This window comes from Oncorhynchus masou, chromosome 32 (assembly GCF_036934945.1).
Source record: "Oncorhynchus masou masou isolate Uvic2021 chromosome 32, UVic_Omas_1.1, whole genome shotgun sequence".
NCBI lineage: Eukaryota > Metazoa > Chordata > Actinopteri > Salmoniformes > Salmonidae > Oncorhynchus > Oncorhynchus masou.
The window spans coordinates 23,556,645-23,576,450 of NC_088243.1; the positions used below are offsets into that span (position 1 = coordinate 23,556,645).

General features: G+C 41.5%; 1 protein-coding gene across 1 annotated transcript; it reads left to right on the forward strand.

Moving 5' to 3' along the window:
- Positions 1-337: 337 nt before the first annotated feature.
- Positions 338-5,223, forward strand: LOC135525724 (gap junction delta-2 protein). The gene is made up of 2 exons (XM_064953523.1): positions 338-734; positions 1,102-5,223. Exons 1-2 carry the CDS (start codon positions 664-666, stop codon positions 1,946-1,948), a joined length of 918 nt encoding a protein of 305 aa, XP_064809595.1. The 5' UTR covers positions 338-663; the 3' UTR covers positions 1,949-5,223.
- The last annotated feature ends 14,583 nt before the right edge of the window (positions 5,224-19,806 follow it).

The following is a 19,806-nucleotide window of genomic DNA, read 5'->3' on the forward strand; positions in this document are numbered from 1 at the left end:
CCCGAGGGCTCAGTACACAGCGCATTGACCTCTCTCCCTTTATCCCTCTCCCTCTACCTCTATGACCCTGAGCACGCGCACCAGAGACAATTCGGTCTGGCTCAGTAATTTGTATGTGTTGTAAACTTGAAACACCCCGGGTGCACTGAGCTTATCGCCAATCATTTTATCACAGATTAATCTTTCACGCCGGCCCCGGGTTCCATTCGTCGAATATTGAAAATGAGAAATCCTGGCAGCGTTTGGCCGCGTTCCGCCAACCTGTCTGCACGTGACGCAGAGAGGGGACTACTTAAAGGCGGATTAACGCTGGCAAGACATTAAATCCAACCTCCCTGCATCCAGACACAGCGCGCGACTCATCAGTCTGATCTTAAGATCGACAATAGGAGGGTTTATTGTAATCAGCCTTTCGGACTCCCCAAGACAACGAGAAAGTGACAGCGTCACGCGAGCGCTCGGGCAGACGCACAGAACCCTATTGAACGACGCGCGAGAGAGGAGGGCAGGACAGCTGTGGGCTCATGATCAATGCGTTTGTCAGATAACCTCCGAGCCTTTGGAGAGTGACAACGACCAATCACCCAAGGAAATATTTTCCACATATTCGGCAGAAGTTCGTGCAGTGTGCCGTAGACTCTCGCCTGCTCCGGATGAACAACAATGGGGGAATGGACCATACTAGAGAGGCTTCTGGAGGCTGCTGTCCAGCAGCACTCTACTATGATAGGAAGGTAAGAGCAAAATGTCAACTGGATTTGCAGTAAATACAGAGTTGCCTGTTTTAATGGCTGTTGTTGAGGATAGATGGTTTCCTGTGCCATGCACTAACTGAGAGGCAGAGACTGCACTATTTTGCCTGCTCCGCTTACATTACCAAACCAACACTGGCAAAACATTTTAAAAAACAAATACAGATGAATGCCAATTAGTAAATACTTCAGAGTACACAAAGTATATAACACAAATGACAACAACGCATAATACACATAGCATCCCAAACTCCATAGCGTTCGGTTTCAGCACTGGACAGCTCCTGCTTAGAGCGCCATTGTAAATCATTTACGGACTTTATATTAATACTTTGTTGTTGTTTTTTAGGATCCTACTAACTGTTGTGGTGATCTTCCGGATTCTAATCGTAGCAATAGTTGGAGAGACGGTCTATGATGATGAGCAAACCATGTTTGTTTGTAATACCTTACAACCTGGCTGCAACCAGGCTTGCTACGACAAGGCATTCCCAATTTCACACATTCGATTTTGGGTTTTCCAGATCATAATGGTTTGCACCCCGAGTCTTTGTTTTATCACATACTCGGTGCATCAGTCAGCGAAACAGAAGGAGCGACGGTACTCCACCGTCTTTCTGTCCCTGGATAAGGATCAAGATTCAATGAAACGAGATGACAGCAAAAAGATTAAAAACACCATTGTGAATGGAGTACTTCAGAACACAGAGAACTCCACCAAAGAAGCCGAACCCGACTGTTTGGAAGTCAAAGAGATCCCAAATTCAGCCATGAGAACTACTGGGAAGTCTAAAAAGAGTCGGCAAGAGGGTATCTCGAGATTTTACATAATTCAAGTGGTTTTCAGAAACGCGCTGGAAATAGGGTTTTTAGTGGGTCAATATTTCTTGTATGGATTCAACGTCCCGTCGGTGTACGAATGTGATCGATATCCATGCATAAAAGATGTCGAGTGCTATGTTTCCAGACCAACGGAGAAGACCGTGTTTCTAGTCTTCATGTTCGCGGTCAGTGGCTTTTGTGTGTTGCTGAATCTGGCAGAACTCAATCATTTGGGGTGGAAGAAAATCAAAACGGCGGTGCGAGGAGTGCAGGCGAGGCGGAAGTCCATTTATGAAATCAGAAATAAGGACTTGCCCCGAATGAGTGTGCCTAATTTCGGCCGTACTCAATCCAGTGACTCTGCTTATGTGTAGCACATGGAGATATTTACCGAATGGACAATGTGCGATGTGGAAAGATTAAACCAAGATGAACCCGGGATGTACAGCTCCTCACACCTCATCCGTTTCTTGACTTAAACGAGTGGGCAGATTTTTTTATTTGTTTGTCTTTTATGGACTCCAATGGCAAGCCTGGATTCCACGTTTGTTGACTTATTACATTGCACTGATTCAACTTTGTAGTGACGTTTATACTATGTAAAGCGCTACATTTAGATCATGTCGACGTGTTCACGCATTTACTCTACTGTACTCGAAGAGCGCAAATGCAAATTGCACTAAGAGGTGAACACCGGGGAGCCAAACCTAACCCGATACGTGCTATTGACAGTGTTTCAAAAACAGTTTCAAAACGATTTTTGACAACAACCTATTTAAGAAACACAATACACCGGTTGACTATGTGTTCGAAGGAAAATCTATTATCCATATTTATATAGGCATATGCCTATCTCCAGATGTATATAGGCATATGGATAAATATATAAATCAATTTTGGCTAGATTGACCTAGTTGAAATACATTAGCTTCATTCGTGTTTTTTGTTGCCTGTGTTCGCACCACTGACCTTAACGTATGTAATCATTCCATTGCTATATGGCTGACTTGCAAAACAGTATCTAGTGGATTTGCTGCAAACGCTAACGTCTGTGACTTCCTTAATTTACAATACACCAAAGCGCCCACTGCTTTTATTTGTGAAAAGTGTTTTCTTGCTTTCGTGTAATCAAGTGCCATACTTGTACATAAACATATATATATATAAATATATATGTATAAATATATAATATTATTCAACATGAAAGATAATTCCCTGCTTGAATTATGCTAAATGCCGCCCAATTTTTTTGTTTTAAGTGTATTTGTTGTGATTTAAATGGAAAGGATATATTACATTTACATCTCTCTTTTTATTTAGAAAATGACTGGAAAATAAATAAAGTGCTAGTCTTTTTTATATACTGGAAGAAAACGTTTCTCCACAATCACAATTGATCTCAACTCAAAATAGCACAAATTGACCTTTTTAACAAACTAAGGATGGGCAATAAGTATCTGCTCTGGTGCTACAGTTTTTCACAGAATGGTTTTCAATGTAACCAAAATAAACCAGAAGAAACATCCCTTTCTGTCAAAAATAAAAGTGGGAATCATGTACACCAGAAACGTGTGAGGTGCAGTACTTTTCTGTCTGAAAGCTGAACTGGAATGTTAGAATGTTAGATCCTATAGCTGCCTTGTCTAGACCATGGCTTGGTTCAGTGAAAATGACAACGTTTGCCACACCCACAAGTCTATATTGTTCCATCCAATGAGAAAACCCCTATGAGAGCTTCCGTTGATGCTATCAGTATCTGTTACCATGTGGGTGTGCTGTAATTCATTTAAATGGGGATGATGCTTCCATGACAAACATGAATATTGCGTGTCCCATTACAGTGTGCCATGGGAAGCCCTAATGTGAAATGCATTCTAACATGCATGTACTGTTGCTTCCCAGTCTTAGCTGACCTGACCGTGACTGTTCACATGGCTGCTATACTGTTAATGACCTTGTAACCTTGACCGGGAAGCTATTAGACAGACACACTGCATAAAACATAGGATGATTAAGACCTGGTCTTTATTGATAGAGGACTTGGCCTTTTTTGTCCTCCACACATCCCTTCTTCAGTCATTTATAGGAAGAGAGCAAGGGAGAGGCTCCGGACAAAGGGAAGGTCGTGTGAGCCTCATGAAGGTCACTCAGAAGAATGGAAAGAGAAAAAAGGTGTTAACTGTACACCAACACGAGAGGGAGAGAGAGGGAGAGAGAGAGAGAGAGGGGGAGAGAAAAAGAGCAAGAGGAGGATTCCGGGATGACCATCAAGGAAGATCCGAGGGGGGTTAGGAGGCTAGATTCTGCCTCTGCCAGGATGATTCGGCAAAGCCCAGAGAAGTGCACACTGACACATCTATCTCAAACTCAGCAGGGATGTGAAAATTCTCCCTAACTCGAGAACTCTGGGGAAAAAAACAGGAGAAGTGCAATTTGTCTACTTGGCCTGATGCAATGCAGTGGCTCACATTATCTTTTTTCTTACTCTCTTTCTCTCTCCATCTTCATCTCTCGCTCTCTCTATTTGTCTATCCCGTCCCTCTCTCGCTTTAATTTTTTTACTGACCAAATTACTGTACAGACCATCCTGTTCTATAAGATTGAAGTGTCCAATTCCACACAGTTGTCTTCAACGCTTGTAATGTCATGGGTGTTCTTTCACTGAGAACTACTAGTTATACAAGTCTGTTGTGTAAGGGATCCTACAAAGACTATATTTTCACTGTACATTACTGTATATTTACTGTACATTTACTGAAGGGCCAGATGCTCTAATGCCGTGCTAGTGGTTTCCCTGCAATATTCATCCTGGTATTTTCACGGCTACTTCTAAATGCCAAAATTATTGGGTTATGTATGAATGCAATTATGCATGCTGTGTTGCATTTTCCATCATGTGAGTGTTGGAAGGCTTGGTTTAATATTACATGGTACCTGTGCTGCTCTTTATTTCCTTTGTGCTCAGCTCATGACAGCCGGGCTAAAAAGGAAGAGGGCTTTTGACTATTGACCAGAGAGATAGATGGAAGTAGCGACAGATGTAAGCAACTCTCCCAGTTCTGGTTTACAGCCTCCCAAGCAAGTTAAACCAGAATGAAAGAAAGATCACATTAATTTGAGTTCTCTGGCATTTATCTTGTGCTCGCTTTGGCCCCCACTCTTGACAACAGTAAAGGACTGCAGCTATTCCAAGGATCCAAGACAAATGCTCAGGAAAACAACTAATTTCATCTGATTACAGGTGCTTAAGGATACAGGATCATTTTAGCCCTTAATCTCTCTGTCTGGAGAAACACCTCTCAATTAGAGAGAATCTTCTCCCTGGGACTGTTATGGTCAGGGAGAGATGAGAGGTGGGCAGTGTCCTGTCCTCATTAAAGAAAAGCAAATGTTATTACCATCCACCACTGCTTCAGTGTAATTTCTTTCTTCCTGTTCAACACTTTAACAAGGACTTTGCTGATGAACAAATATGCACTGTTTACCATAAAAATCACCAATACTATTTTTCTCAACAAGCTAAACTAAGTCTCGAACCCTGGATGTTTTTTATTTAACATGAGCTGGTTCAGTATATGTACTGTTAGTGGAATGACTTTGAAAGACATACTGTGAATTAAATCCACTTTCTCACCAAGATGGGAATATATTTGTTAAAGGTGTGCTGTCTTTTTTTTCTGTTGTGTTTTGACTCCTTCCTATCCTTCTGTCCTCTACAGGAGGAGTAAATCTTTAAGCCAGTCGTGTCGTAGAAAAAACTCAGAGCTGCTTCTTTTTTCAAATGCTGAGTCTTTATTGATTTATTTTGTCAAGTGCTACATCCATAGAAGATTTTCTGTGGAAGAAAATCCAAACAACCTCAACAGTGTAGTACACTGTCTCAGTAGGGATGTTCTGAAAAAGCCCCTCACATCCTATCGCCAGGCGCAGAGCTCTACATTCTCCTATACACGAGAACAGTGGGAAAGGCCAACACATTGAAGTCAAAGAAAACACAGCTTTTTACTATGAATAGTGTGTGTGCATAACTATTTACTTCAAATTGAAAAGGATAAGATGGTCCAAGACAATCACGTATAATTATATTTAATTATAATTTAATACATTATTTAATTACCACTAATGCATTAATGCATTATGCATTCATAAACCCATTACTAAAGAAAGCATTCCTCCTTCACCCTGGCTTAATCCAATGACAGTTTAGTTCCAGGTCATAGTCCATTGACAAGACCACTGGGATACATACGGTGGTTTACAGAGTGGGATGCTAGCAGTGTATTTTTGTCTGGTTAATGAGCAAGGCCCATGAGAGAAAACTATTTATCAGCTATACTGGATGCACTGTGCAACCATAGCTGTTTCTACATGAGATAACCTAACCCTGGTGCTCTCTCAAAATAGAATAACTCTTACAGACACAATATACTGTAATCACAGGTCTGGACTTTGATAAAGGGATATTCAGTATCAATTTACTTATTATCAAGCAAGTCACATGGGAATCCTTATCAATGCCAAAGAAGAATTCCAAACCAGATTTAAACAGAGTTGGGAATTATTAACTTCCTCGTCTTTTGCTGTTGTGTTATCGAAATCTATTGGTTGTCGTGGGGTTCCTAATGCAATAAACCTGGCTTTAAATTAGGTTAATTCCTGGTCAATTGATTGACAAGTGAAGGACAAGCCCAAACTGGCAGCCGAGATGAATGTTGCTGGGCTGTAACTTGTTTATTTATGAACTTCCATGGCTGCCTGCAACCTTACACCAAACAGAAACACACTCTTTTCTCTGTCAAGAAGTTGGACGAGGCTTAACACAGAACAGTCTGAAATAATACTGAGACTCTGACTCAAAATCTGAGAAAATCATGAATCTACGATACAGCTGTATTCATCTCTTTCTTTGTCTTTTACTTACATAACTATAAATCTGCAAGTAGATAAACTCTAGAATATATGGTATTTTTTAATTAGCTATGCACTTGGAGAAAAATATATGAATATGTGCTTTGTAGGTAAAGACTAAACTACAGTAATTCCAACCATTATGTTAGTCAATAAGAGCACTTTACTATGACTGGTTTATGAATAGACAAAACATGTTAGCTCACAACAGCAGTACTTTGACCTGACAGCGAACCCCACTGTCCCACACCCCCTCTGCCCCGGGAACCACGTCCACTCATTCTCCCTTCGTTTAACAACCTGAAAGGAGAAGGCTCGCTTCAGGGTAGTATAGCCCTTTAATTCTGCTTTTTGCACAGATTACTGAATGAAAGGGGGAAAGCAAACAGAAGAAAACACTGAAAGCGGGTCTTTTAATCCAGTGAGCCAGAAGCTAGGAAATGAACCTGGTTAGCACATATGTGAAAGGCATGACATAGGGAGATATGGCATCCATTTGAACAAACAAAAAAGGAATTTTGTGTTCAGTAGAGGAGGATGTGAATATGCATTTACAGAGATAGTTCATGTGAGGGGTTATGTTTAACAACATGCAGGCGGACAGGACCAGTGTAGCCAGCCTTTCCTCAGACAACTTCCCTCTGCCTAATGAAACGGTCCAGACATGGAGACAAAGGGACATGGTGGCGGGACATGTGACAGCCAGGCCCCATTCAGATGGATTTGGTTAAGTGCACCATGCTGACATGGCTACAATAACAATCAGCACTGACAGGACAGCACGATGCAAGGTGCTGCCAGATTAATTTCTGAATCAAATTTTTAATATCACTTTTGGATTATGAACACTGAATAGATTTGTCACCCTGAGGTTGGCTCACTAGGGGACAGGCTGTTCCTTCACCACGCAGACCAACATTACAACACAAACTGATGCAGTCATCCTATGCTACCTCATTGTCATGATCAGATAACATTGTCATTGCAGGTTATATTCGGGACAATAAAGAGAAATTCACATGATATTATTCTCCAGTAATGCCGTCAAGTCTCCGTGAACTAATACACAGCATGCACAGTTCATTCAGAAATTATTCAAACCTTTTCCACATTTTGTTTTAAGTTACAGCATTATTCTAAAATGTATTAAATCATTTTTTTTCTTCGTCAATCTACACACAATACCCAATAATGACTAGGCAAAAACAGGTTTTTAGACGTTTTTGCAAATGTATTAAAAATACAAAACTGAAATATCACATTTACATAAGTATTCAGACCCTTTACTCGGTACTTTGTTGAAGCACCTTTGGCAGTCATTTCAGCCTTGAGTCTTCTTGGGTATAAGGCTATAAGCTTGGCACACCTGTATTTGGGGAGTTTCTCCAATTCCTCTCTGCAGATCCTCTCAAGCTCTGTCAGGTTGGATGGGGAGAATCAGACCAGAGAATCTTATTTCTCATGGTATGAGTGTCCTTTAGGTAACTTTTGGATAACACCAAGAGGGCTGTTATGTGTCTTTTACTGAGGAGTGGCTTCCATCTGGCCACTCTACCATAAAGGCCTGGTTGGTGGAGTGCTGCAGAGATTGCTTGTTTTTCTGGAACATTCTCACATCTCCATAGAGGAACTCTGGAGGTCTGTCAGAGTGACCATCAGGTTCTTGGCCATCTTCCCGACCAAGGCCCTTCAGCCCCGATTGCTAATTTTGGCCGAGCGGCCAGCTCTAGGTAGAGTCTTGGTGGTTCAAGACTTCTTCCATTTAAGAAGTATGGAGGCCACTGTGTTCTTGGGGACCTTCAATACTGCATACATTTATTGGTACGATTCCCCAGATCTGTGCCTCAACGCAATCCTGCCTCTGGGCTCTATGGGTTCTGCGCTCCACAATGCTGCCTCATGACTTGGTTTTTGCTCTGACATGCACTGGCAACTGTGGGACCTTGTATATACAGGTGTGTGTCTTTCCAAATCATGTCCAATAAATTGAATTTACCACAAGTGGACTCCAATCAAGTTGTAGAAACATCTCAATGATTATCAATGGAAACAGGATGCACCTGAGCTCAATTTCGAGTCTTATAGCAAAGGGTCTGAATACTTATCTAAATAACGTTTTTCTGTTTATTCTGTTTTATAAATTAGCAAAATAGTTTTTAAACCTGTTTTAGCTTTGTCATTATGGGGTATTGTGTGTAGATTGATGAGGAAAAACATGTATTTAATCCATTTTAGAATAAGGCTGTAATGTAACAAAATGTGGAAAAAGTTAAATGGGTTTGAATTCTTTCCAAATGCACTGTAAATGCCAGGCAAATATACTGCAATACACCAACTTTGCCTCAGAGAGCAGTTAGTCATTAGGCTAGAGACCACACTACGGTAGCAAACCCTTTAACGATTTCTCTTTTGTGCCATCTTTAATTTTGGGCCCTGAAAGCCCCATCCATGCTGACACTCATCCTGCTACTTGTAAATAATTCCCTCTGCCCCTCCTGTCCTCTCCTCCCCTCCACTTCCCAGTTTCTCCCTGGCGGCAGGGAAAGCAGACACCACCCGCTGCATAGCCGATCGACCCTGATAAATGTTTAGGTTACGCACAATTTGGTAGCCAATAAAAATCAGTGGCAGCCGAGGCTTAATCAGCTACAAAGGTGCTCCCTGTCTAATGGGATTAGTGCTGGAGCAGGGAGAGAGAGAGAGAGAGAGAGAGAGAGGGGAGATAAAGTGAGCAAGAAGAGAATGCTAAGGATCTAATCGCCAGCCAAGACCACCAACACACTACAAATTGCCCTAACATGGCCCTTACAAGGTTTACAATGAGGCACTTGTCTCACTCAAGCTTGGCACCAATTCAATTTCTACTCCACTAATTCATGAATTGAACGAGGAAAAGATTGCTAAAACCCCTGACTTCATCACAGGGTGACATGGGGTAGCGAGGGTACACCCCTTAAGAAAAAAGATTGCAGTTAGAGTGCAGTATAACTGCAGTATGCAGCAAATACTGTGTCCAAAATAACACCGTTTTCTTTACTGCAGTAAATTTTCAGTGCTTCCAAAATAACATAGTTGACTGCAGTTACTACACTTTTACTGCAGTTTCAAAACGGCAATCTTTTTTTGTAAGGGACACATTATCTAGCTATCACTTTTACACGGAGCAAGGAATAAATTGCTTATAGCCTTCATTAGATAAGAGAGGCTAGCCTACAGTGCAGTTTTTCCACAGGTTCACATGAGCTGTGAGATGGTACTAATTAGCTCAGTACTGAAATACAGCCCAGAAAATACAGTATTTATACAGTTATATAACTCAGAAGGAACTGCCCGTTTCACAACATGGTCATTCTACATTAGACTCACAGCCGGAGACTCCCTGGAGGAAATATCATTCTGGGGATTTACTGTACCTGCTACGCTGCTTAGCCCACTGAGTAAGTTGGTCTAGTTCACTCCGATTTACCCCTGGACTCTATTTGAACTGGGTAGCTGTATCCTCTCTCTCTGTTTTCCTTCTGTACTTCTCTCTCACCCCTCCTTCATTCTCCTTCCCTCGTTCTCTTGCTCTCTCTTTGATGTGACACTCCTTTGGTATAAATCATGTGCCGTCTCGTGTAGCCCAATAACACAGTGATGAAATATACTTTTCAATCAGGGCTTTGAATGCCAGCTACAACATGATTTACAATCTCACCGCTTATTGAGGATTAGAAATGAAAACCCAGCAGCAAACAGCTACTCCATTGGATCCAGACTCTATTGTAGAAAACGTATGACATTTTTCTTCCATTCACAGGAGATCATTATCATTGAGAATGAAAAGGAAACTTGGTCCCTGTAAAATGCTTTATCATGTATAACCTATAGGTATGTATTTTCCTCTTGAATATGTGACATAATAATGGTCATCTTGAAAATCTGCCATCTTCAAGAATAGGAATACATTCATGTAAAATGCTACTGTTTATGTAATGTAAAAACAACAAGAGATAAGATATTTACCAAACTTTCAAATACATTTAGTATTAAAATGTATGATGTAGCATTAGGATGTTTTTGCACCACAGCCAGATGATGCAGATGGTAGCACTAACTGTAAAAGACCTCAGATACTCCAACAACTCACAGTGTGACTGCCACATTCTCCCTAGCTGTATTAACATAGACTGAGTGAGACACTCACAGATCCATCCCTCCGTCTCCAGTGTCTCAGACAGTAGTCTGCCTTGTTGAGAGACTACTGTAGGACCTTATGCTGAGGTTGGACAGGAGGTGTTAATTAGAGTGAGAAATGTTCTGTTAGCATTAGCACATCAGACAGACACGCACACGCACACACACCCGCACACACACACCCACACGCACACACACACACACCCACATTCAGTCTGCCAGAAGACGCCTTGGTGCAATAAGCCTCTTGAAATGTGCATGGAATTCCAGTTGATCGGAAAAGATTCACATCAATCCGCCTATGTGTCATCCAACATCCTCAGGCTCATAGATTATGGAAGTGTACATTTGTTGAGAGGCAGTCAAGCTTACCACACAGACACACACACTAGCCTACTTGGGGAGCGTTGATTGTGCTAATGTCTGTATCCTATACTTCCCTGTTGACGTTTCCTTCTCTGTCACGTGACGCAACGTTAACTATGTTTGGACCTCCACGGACCCCCACGAAGATATTATCTGCAGACACTGACATCAGCTCTTATGACCGTAAAATAGAATATTCTCGTGGCAGAGACACCAATTACATTGTCATTTACAGAACTCTGCGGGTTGGAGGTCACACACAGTGCATCATGGAAGAAGGGATAGCCTATGGGAGGATGAGGAGCCGGAGGAAGGGAGCGCCCCCAGCCTAGCCCAGGTGAATGCTGCTGACAGTAGAATCCTTTAAAACATGTCTTAATGGTATTCTGCTGGGATCAATACACCAGGCAGCCAGCGGCAAACATAACAGATGGCCAATAACTGCTGAATAGCCACTTCTTTAGACAACACTTGATTTATATTCTCTCTGTCTCAAATAGCAGGCCACAAAATTGCAACCCAAAATGTTAATCAATCAGAATGTATCTTTAACACATGCTAGGGCTTACATTATTAACAACATTTAGTGCACTGGCCCTTGACCATTTGAACTGTCATACAGCTACAACAAAAATAATGACAAATATCAGGTCCTGAAAGGTCACAATATATTGAGATGAAACAGTCTAATTATTATGGGCGTTATGGCTGTTATCCTCACAACACCTTGACAGTCCCCGAACCTCAGTTCATCCACCAAAGTGGATGGGCAGTGTAATATTACGATGAGGATTTTTATTCAGGCTTGGGAATTTGGGAATTCTCTCCAACTTTAAAGGTCCAACTGGATGCAAGCTGATCTCCCTCCAAAGATGTCTTTGTGGTCACATGAAGCCAGGGAACAGCTGCAGTGCTCTCCTAGCCAGCCAAAGCAGAATGGGGGATGTCCTATGTTCTAAACATCAGCCGTGGTGGTGTGTGTTTGTGGACATGCCGGTGTGTACATATGCATTTCAGCTTTTCATGTGCAAGACGTGACATGGAATCATTTTGTACTTAAAAGAAATCAAGGATGATTTTGAGGTAGAGTAAGAGCAATGTTTACTCTCTCTCACACAGGCATACAGGCACATTTACCAGTATCATATACAGTACAATGTAATTAATCCAAGTTCTATTATGTCACAGTTTTTCCTCAATCATGTAGAAGCATTCTGGGATCTGTGTTGAAGTGTATCTAAAGCAGAACAGCAATAATCACAGTTTTTCCTCAATCACGTAGAAGCATTCTGGGATCTGTGTTGAAGTGTATCTATAGCAGAACAGCAATAATCACAGTTTTTCCTCAATCACATATAAGCATTCTGGGATCTGTGTTGAAGTGTATCTATAGCAGAACAGCAATAATCACAGTTTTTCCTCAATCACGTAGAAGCATTCTGGGATCTGTGTTGAAGTGTATCTATAGCAGAACAGCAATAATCACAGTTTTTCCTCAATCACATATAAGCATTCTGGGATCTGGGTTGAAGTGTATCTACAGCAGAACAGCAATAATCAAATGTTCACATACATACAGACCTTCTTAACATGTTCTTGTCTTTGTATCAGAGTTGTATATCTTAAACCCTTTAGGCAAAACTTTAAATACAAATGCCATCAGTGAATACAACATTCACTGTTAAGTCTTTCGTTCACAGAATATGAACACATTGTTTTCATCAGAAGATAATTGTTTGCAATTGTGTGTTCACTGTTTCCAGCCATCAGTAAATTAAGAGTTTATTTCCACTAGTTCCATTTTTCAATTTGTGTTTGTCATCAGACATGATTGCTTCTGGGTACCTTCATGTGTGTGTAAAATATTACTGTTCTCAGATGTTTTTATTCGTAGATTTTAGATGTGTATAAAAACTAAAAACATCGCCAGGTGTACGGTGTTTCCTCCGACACACTGGTGCGGCTGGCTTCCGGGTTAAGCAGGTCATTGTGTCAAGAAGCATTGCGGCTTGGCTGGGTCATGTTCTGGAAGACGCACGGCTCTTGACCTTCGCCTCTCCCGAGTCCGTAAGGGAGTTGCAGCGATAGGACAAGACTGTAACTACCAATAAAATAACACAAAATTGGGGAGAAAAAGGGGTAATAAAAATCAAATTCAAAAATAAGGTAAGTCACTCTGGATAAGAGCATCTGCTAAATGACTAAAATATCAAATGCAAATGTTTTACATACAGATCTCATATTACTGTATTGATTTATATATAAAAAATTATATTGATGTCACAAATGTATCAAGTAGCAGTACTACTTATTTCTCTGAGTGAGGCAGATATATAGCATTTTGCAAAAAAATATGATTATTGGTCTCTCTAAAATGAAACCATCAGGTAATAGATTTTAAACAACTGCATTTCTGTCATTGAACAACCCCATGCCATGATTAGATAGTGAAAAAAACACACCACTCTCTTTCATAATTTCTTTAAGCAATTATAGCTAATTTACCAACATTTCTGAAAATTGATAGCGTTTTTGGAATTAAACTCTGCAAATAGTAGTGCACAAAAGTCTAAATCAGCCCATCAGTGTCATACCATATAAAATAGAAGGAAATATCTAGGCAATGGGAACTGTCTAATTGTCATCATTCTTGACATTGCAGAGATACAGAGAATGAAGCTGGGTTACTTCTACGTAACTTTGGATTACTCCAAGTCATTTTGGTGTGGATTGAGGCATATACGTTCATATCAGTTGTGTTCATCCATTGTATTCACGTTTCCTTATTTCTATTATGGGATTGTGTTTCTGTGCGCCAACGGAAAGTCTACAAAACTATGAACAAACTAGCCTATGCATTGAATACAGTGCATCCGGAAAGTATTCAGACCCCTTGACTTTTTCCACATTTTGTTACATTACAGCTTTATTCTAAAATTGATTAAATTGCTTTTCCCCCTCGTCAATCTACACACAATACCCCACAATGACGACATAATACCCCATAATGCCAAATCAAAAACATATTTTCAGACATTTTCGTTAATTTATTAAAAATAAAATTAAAAACAGAAATACCTTATTGACATACAGTAAGTAGACCCTTTGCTATGAGACTTGGAATTGAGCTCATGTGCATCCTGTTTCCATTCATCATCCTTGAGATATTTCTAGATGTTTCTAGAACTTATTTGGAGTCCACCTGTGGTAAATCCAATTGATTGAACATGATCTGGAAAGGCACACCTGTCTATATAAGGTCCCACAGTTGGCAGTGCATGTCAGAGCAAAAACCATGCAATGGATTGAAGGAATTGTCCGTAGAGCCTGTTTTGGCTTTGTCATTGTGGCGTATTGTGTGAAGATTGATGAGGGAAAAAAACATTTAATCAATTTTAGAATAAGTGTTACGACGTTCTTCGTTTGTCGAAAGAGAGTCGGACCGAAAAGCAGCGTGTTGGTTACTCATGTTTTTAATAGACAAATAACTATACATGAAATAACAAAAAAACAACAAACGGAACGTGAAAAACCTAAACAGCCTGTTTTTTGTTTTTTTTGGTTACTCATGTCTTTAATAAAACAAATGACGATACATGAAATAACTTATAAATACAAAAACAACAAACGGAACGTGAAAAATCTATACAGCCTGTTTGTTTTTTTTATAAAAAATAATTTATTATCTTCAATACCATTCATTCTTTACAACTCATAATTTACATACATACTCAAATAATGGTATTTTTAATTAAACTAATTAAATTAAACTAAACATAAACCCCAAACAAAACCTCAGGGGAGCATCTTCCCTCCCCGTCACCCTACAAAATACCTTCCCCTATCTCCCCGTCCCTAATCTATCCTCTTACAAATCTAAATGACACCCAGCCCTAAACCCCCCTTCCACCTCTCCCGAGCAGCATGCTGCCCCCACTTCCTCTCCTCCCTCTTCATCCTCCCCCTCAAATCTCCTTCCACTCTCCTCACTATCCCTTCCACCCCCCAATCTCTCCCTGTCTTCTCCATGTTCAGCCTTGCTTCCCACAGCCCCCGTTTAAAGAGACTCATGAGAAGCCAGAGCAGAAACCTGTCCCTATCCGTCCCTCTCGCTCTCCCTACACCCCTCTCTAACCTGGCCCACGTCAATACAAAATCCCCCTTTACCAAACCTAACAACACCCGTGCCCTAGCCCATACTACTCCGGCAAAGGCACAGTCCCAAAAGACATGGCACACAGTCTCCTCCCTGCCACAAGAGGATCTTGGACAGGTGGGGGATTGCACTAAACTATACCGGTACAAGATGGAACGTACCGGCAAACACTTATGAAGGCTCAACCAATTCAGGTCCTTGAGCCTGTTGTCCAGACCCCTCACCTGCACTCCCTCCCAGACCACTTCTGAGATGCCTACTACAGGCGCCGGACTCTCTGCCTTTCTGACCTCCTCGTACAGGTGCCTATGATCTAAACCTACTCGGGCAACTTCAACCTCTGGGTGCGCACGCAGCCACTTGGCCGCATGACCAAAGTGCCACGGCAGCTGTTCCGCCCAGGGACCCGTGTTAGACCACACCATTATGCTTCTCGCCTGATACGAGAAAAATACCCGCAGGAGGTAACCGGACGGGTGTATCACTGGCTGAGCAAGCTCCGTTAACAAGAAAGAAACAAATATTGTGTCCAGCTTGAGGGGGAAATGTGGTACCCCCCTACCTCACTCCCCGATGGGACAGATCATGCGTGCCCTGGCGACCCACTCATACCTGCCACTCCACATAAACTGAAACACAAGCTTCACTAGAGACCTTCTCAGACAAGCCGGCAATGGGCAGATGTATGCCAAATACAAAAGCGACGGCAACACATCCACCTTTAGGACCAGGACTTTGCCCATAAAAGACAAATACCTAGCTTTCCACATTGCTAGCTTCCTCTGTACCACTGCGATACGCATGTTCCAGTTTAGCGTCGCTGAGCCGGAGGTCTCAAAATGGACCCCGAGAATCCTCAGGGCCCCCTCACAGAGAGATAACCCCCCAGGCACATCCGTTCTACCGCGCCATCTTCCAAAAAACTTGACGGAAGACTTTGCATGGTTCAGAACTGCTCCAGACGCTCGAGTGAAATCCCCAAAGATGGCAAGGGACCTTGTCAGGCACGAGTCCTTGCACAACAGCAAGGAAGTGTCGTCGGCGTACTGCGTCATCTTAACACGCAGTCCACCACTTCCAGGGATCAGCAGACCTTCCACCCCTGTGTCTGCCCTAATGGCAGCCCCCAGAGGCTCCATGTACAGAACGAAGAGGAGAGCCGAGAGTGGGCACCCCTGCCTGACCCCAGACGAGAGGTCAAAAACGTCACCCAAGTGACTATTTACACTAACTCGGCACCCCGCTCCGACATATATGACAAAGACTTTCCTGAAGAATCGATACTGTTTGACAGAACAACCCAGGGGGAAATGTACCGAAGACCACAAAAATGTCACAATGTCGTCATGATATATGCACGAGCTGTTCCGGACACTTTGGGCTGTGAAGCACGAGGACACCTTTACCAGCCAGGGGGAAAAAGTGTGTGCATGTCAGCTAGAGATCTGTGTGTGTTACCTGTCGCATGCTTTGTCATTTTGGGATATTTTGTGTAGCTTGATGAGGATCAATTTTAGAAAAAGGCTGTGATCTAACAAAATGTGGAAAAAATCAACGGGCTGAATACTTTCTGAAGGTACTGTATATTATGTGATTGTTGTCTCCCGTTTGAAGTTGAATGTGCTAGTGATGACGTTTGTTTTTTATGATAATTATTAGGTGGGGTCGCTAGCTACAGTGGTATCTTTAGCCCTGCTTGCTGTATAGTTAGAGAAACAGGTTGATGAAAAATGTAATAAACAAAACATGTTTTATTATTACCTGCAACAATGTGTTTCTCCTGTTTTGAATGAAATGGTCGTATTTTGCAATCTCCCAAAATAAATGCGATCTGTGACGAGAGACAGGTTCTCCCCCATCTTGCGTTACAATCACTATACGTGTCCGTAGCAGAGCAAGACTCCGTGAAGATGACGTACGGTCACGTACAGCGTATTGAAATACGTCACGATGAGGTAAGGGGCATTAGATGAAGCGGCATGCACTTTGAATGGATACAGGAGCTATTTTTTTAAACTTTTTGTTAACTAGGCAAGTCAGTTAAGAACAAATTCTTACTTTCAATCATGGCCTAGGAACAGTGGGTTAACTGCCTGTTTAGAGGTAGAACGACAGATTTGTACCTTGTCAGCTCGGGGGTTTGAATTTGCGATCTTCCGGTTACTAGTCCAACGCTCTAACCACTAGGCTACCCTGTTGCGAACATATATGTATATGTGTTATTGTGCCGCTAAGGCAGGTTATGGGGATGGTGTGCTCCTACTCAACGCTGCCGCAATCTTTGCCCGAGTGAGAGGGAACGTTGAAATTATGTTTGAATTATTCTTTTATACAAACTATTATTGGCCCACAATCCTCTGGACATACCATTGACTGTGTTACTGGAGCTCTTCTCTCTTTACCCATCTATATCTTACTCATCTCTCTCTTTACTCACCTCACTTTACCCATCTCTCTCTTGGTCATCTCTTTCTTTTACTCATCTCTCTCTTACTCATCTCTCTCTTACTCATCTCTTTTTTACCCATTTCTCTCTTACTCATCTCTTTCTTTACCCATCTCTCTCTTACTCGTCGCTTTCTTTACTCATCTCTCTCTTACTCATCTCTTTCTTACCAATCTCTCTCTTACTCATCTCTCTCATCTCTCTCTTACTCATCTCTCTTTACCATCCCTCTCTTTACTCATCTCTCTTTATCCATCTCTCTCTTACTCATCGCTTTCTTTACTCATCTCTCTCTTACTCATCTATTTCTTACCCATCTCTCTCTTACTCATCTCTCTCTTTACTCATCTCTCTCTTCACTCATCTATTTCTTACCCATCTCTCTCTTACTCATCTCTCTCTTTACTCATCTCTCTCTTACTCATCTATTTCTTACCCATCTCTCTTACTCATCTCTCTCTTACTCATCTCTCTCTTTACTTCTCTCTCTTTACTTCTCTCTCTTACTCATCTCTCTCTTACTCACCTCTTTCTCTTTACTCATCTCTCTCTTACTCATCTCTCTCTTTACCCATCTCTCTCTTACTCATCTCCCTCTTACTACTCATCTCTCTCTTACCAATCTCTCTCTTACTCATCTTTCTCACCCATCTCTCTCTTTATCCATCTCCCTTACTCATCTCGAGTGAGAGGGAACGTTTGAATTATGTTTGAATTATTATTTTATACAAACTATTATTGGCCCACAATCCTCTGGACATACCCTTGACTGTGTTACTGGAGCTCTTCTCTCTTTACCCATCTATCTCTTACTCATCTCTCTCTTTACTCACCTCTCTTTACCCATCTCTTTCTTACTCACCTCACTTTACCCATCTCTCTCTTGCTTATCTCTTTCTTACCCATTTCTCTCTTACTCATCTCTCTCTTTACTCAGCTCTCTCTTACTCATCTCTCTTTACCCATCTCTCTCTTACACATCTCTTTCTTTACCCATCTCTCTCTTACTCATCTCTTTCTTTACTCATCTCACTTTTCCCATCTCTCTCTTACTCGTCGCTTTCTTTACCCATCTCTCTCTTACTCATCTCTCTCTTTACTCATCTCTCTCTTACTCATCTCTCTCTTACTCACCTCTTTCGCTTTACTCATCTCTCTTACTCACCTCTGTCTCTTTATGTATCTCTCTCTTACTCATCTCTCTCTTACTCATCTCTCTCTTTACTTATCTCTCTTTACTTCTCTCTCTTACTCATCTCTCTCTTACTCACCTCTTTCTATTTACTCATCTCTCTCTCTTACTCATCTCACTCTTCACCCATCTCTCTCTTTACTAATCTCTCTCTTACTCATCTCTCTCTTTACCCATCTCTCTCTTACTCATCTCCCTCTTACTCATCTCTCTCTTTACCCATCTCTCTCTTACTCATCTCTCTCTTACTCATCTCTCTCTTTACCAATCTCTCTCATACTCATCTTTCTCACCCATCTCTCTCTTTATCCATCTCTCTTGCTCATCTCTTTCTTTACTCATCTCTCTCTTACTCATCTCTTTCTTACCCATTTCTCTCTTACTCATCTCTCTCTTTACTCAGCTCTCTCTTACTCATCTCTCTTTACCCATCTCTCTCTTACTCGTCACTTTCTTTACTCATCTCTCACTTACTCATCTCTTTCTTACCCATCTCTCTCTTACTCATCTCTCTTACTCATTGTTCTCATCTCTCTCTTAATCATCACTCTTTACCCATCTCTCTCTTTACTCATCTCTCTTTACCCATCTCTCTCTTACTCATCGCTTTCTTTACTCATCTCTCACTTACTCATCTCTTTCTTACTACTCATCTCTCTCTTACTCTTCTCTCTCTTTACTCATCTCTCTCTTCACTCATCCCTCTCTTACTCACCTCTTTCGCTTTACTCATCTCTCTTACTCACCTCTTTCTCTTTACGTATCTCTCTCTTACTCATCTCTCTCTTACCCATTTCTCTCTTACTCATCTCTCTCTTTCCCATCTCTCTCTTTACTAATCTCTCTCTTACTCATCTCTCTCTTTACCCATCTCTCTCTTACTCATCTCTCTCTTTACCAATCTCTCTCTTACTCATCTTTCTTACCCATCTCTCTCTTTATCCATCTCTCTTACTCATCTCTCTCTTTACCCATCTCTCTCATTACT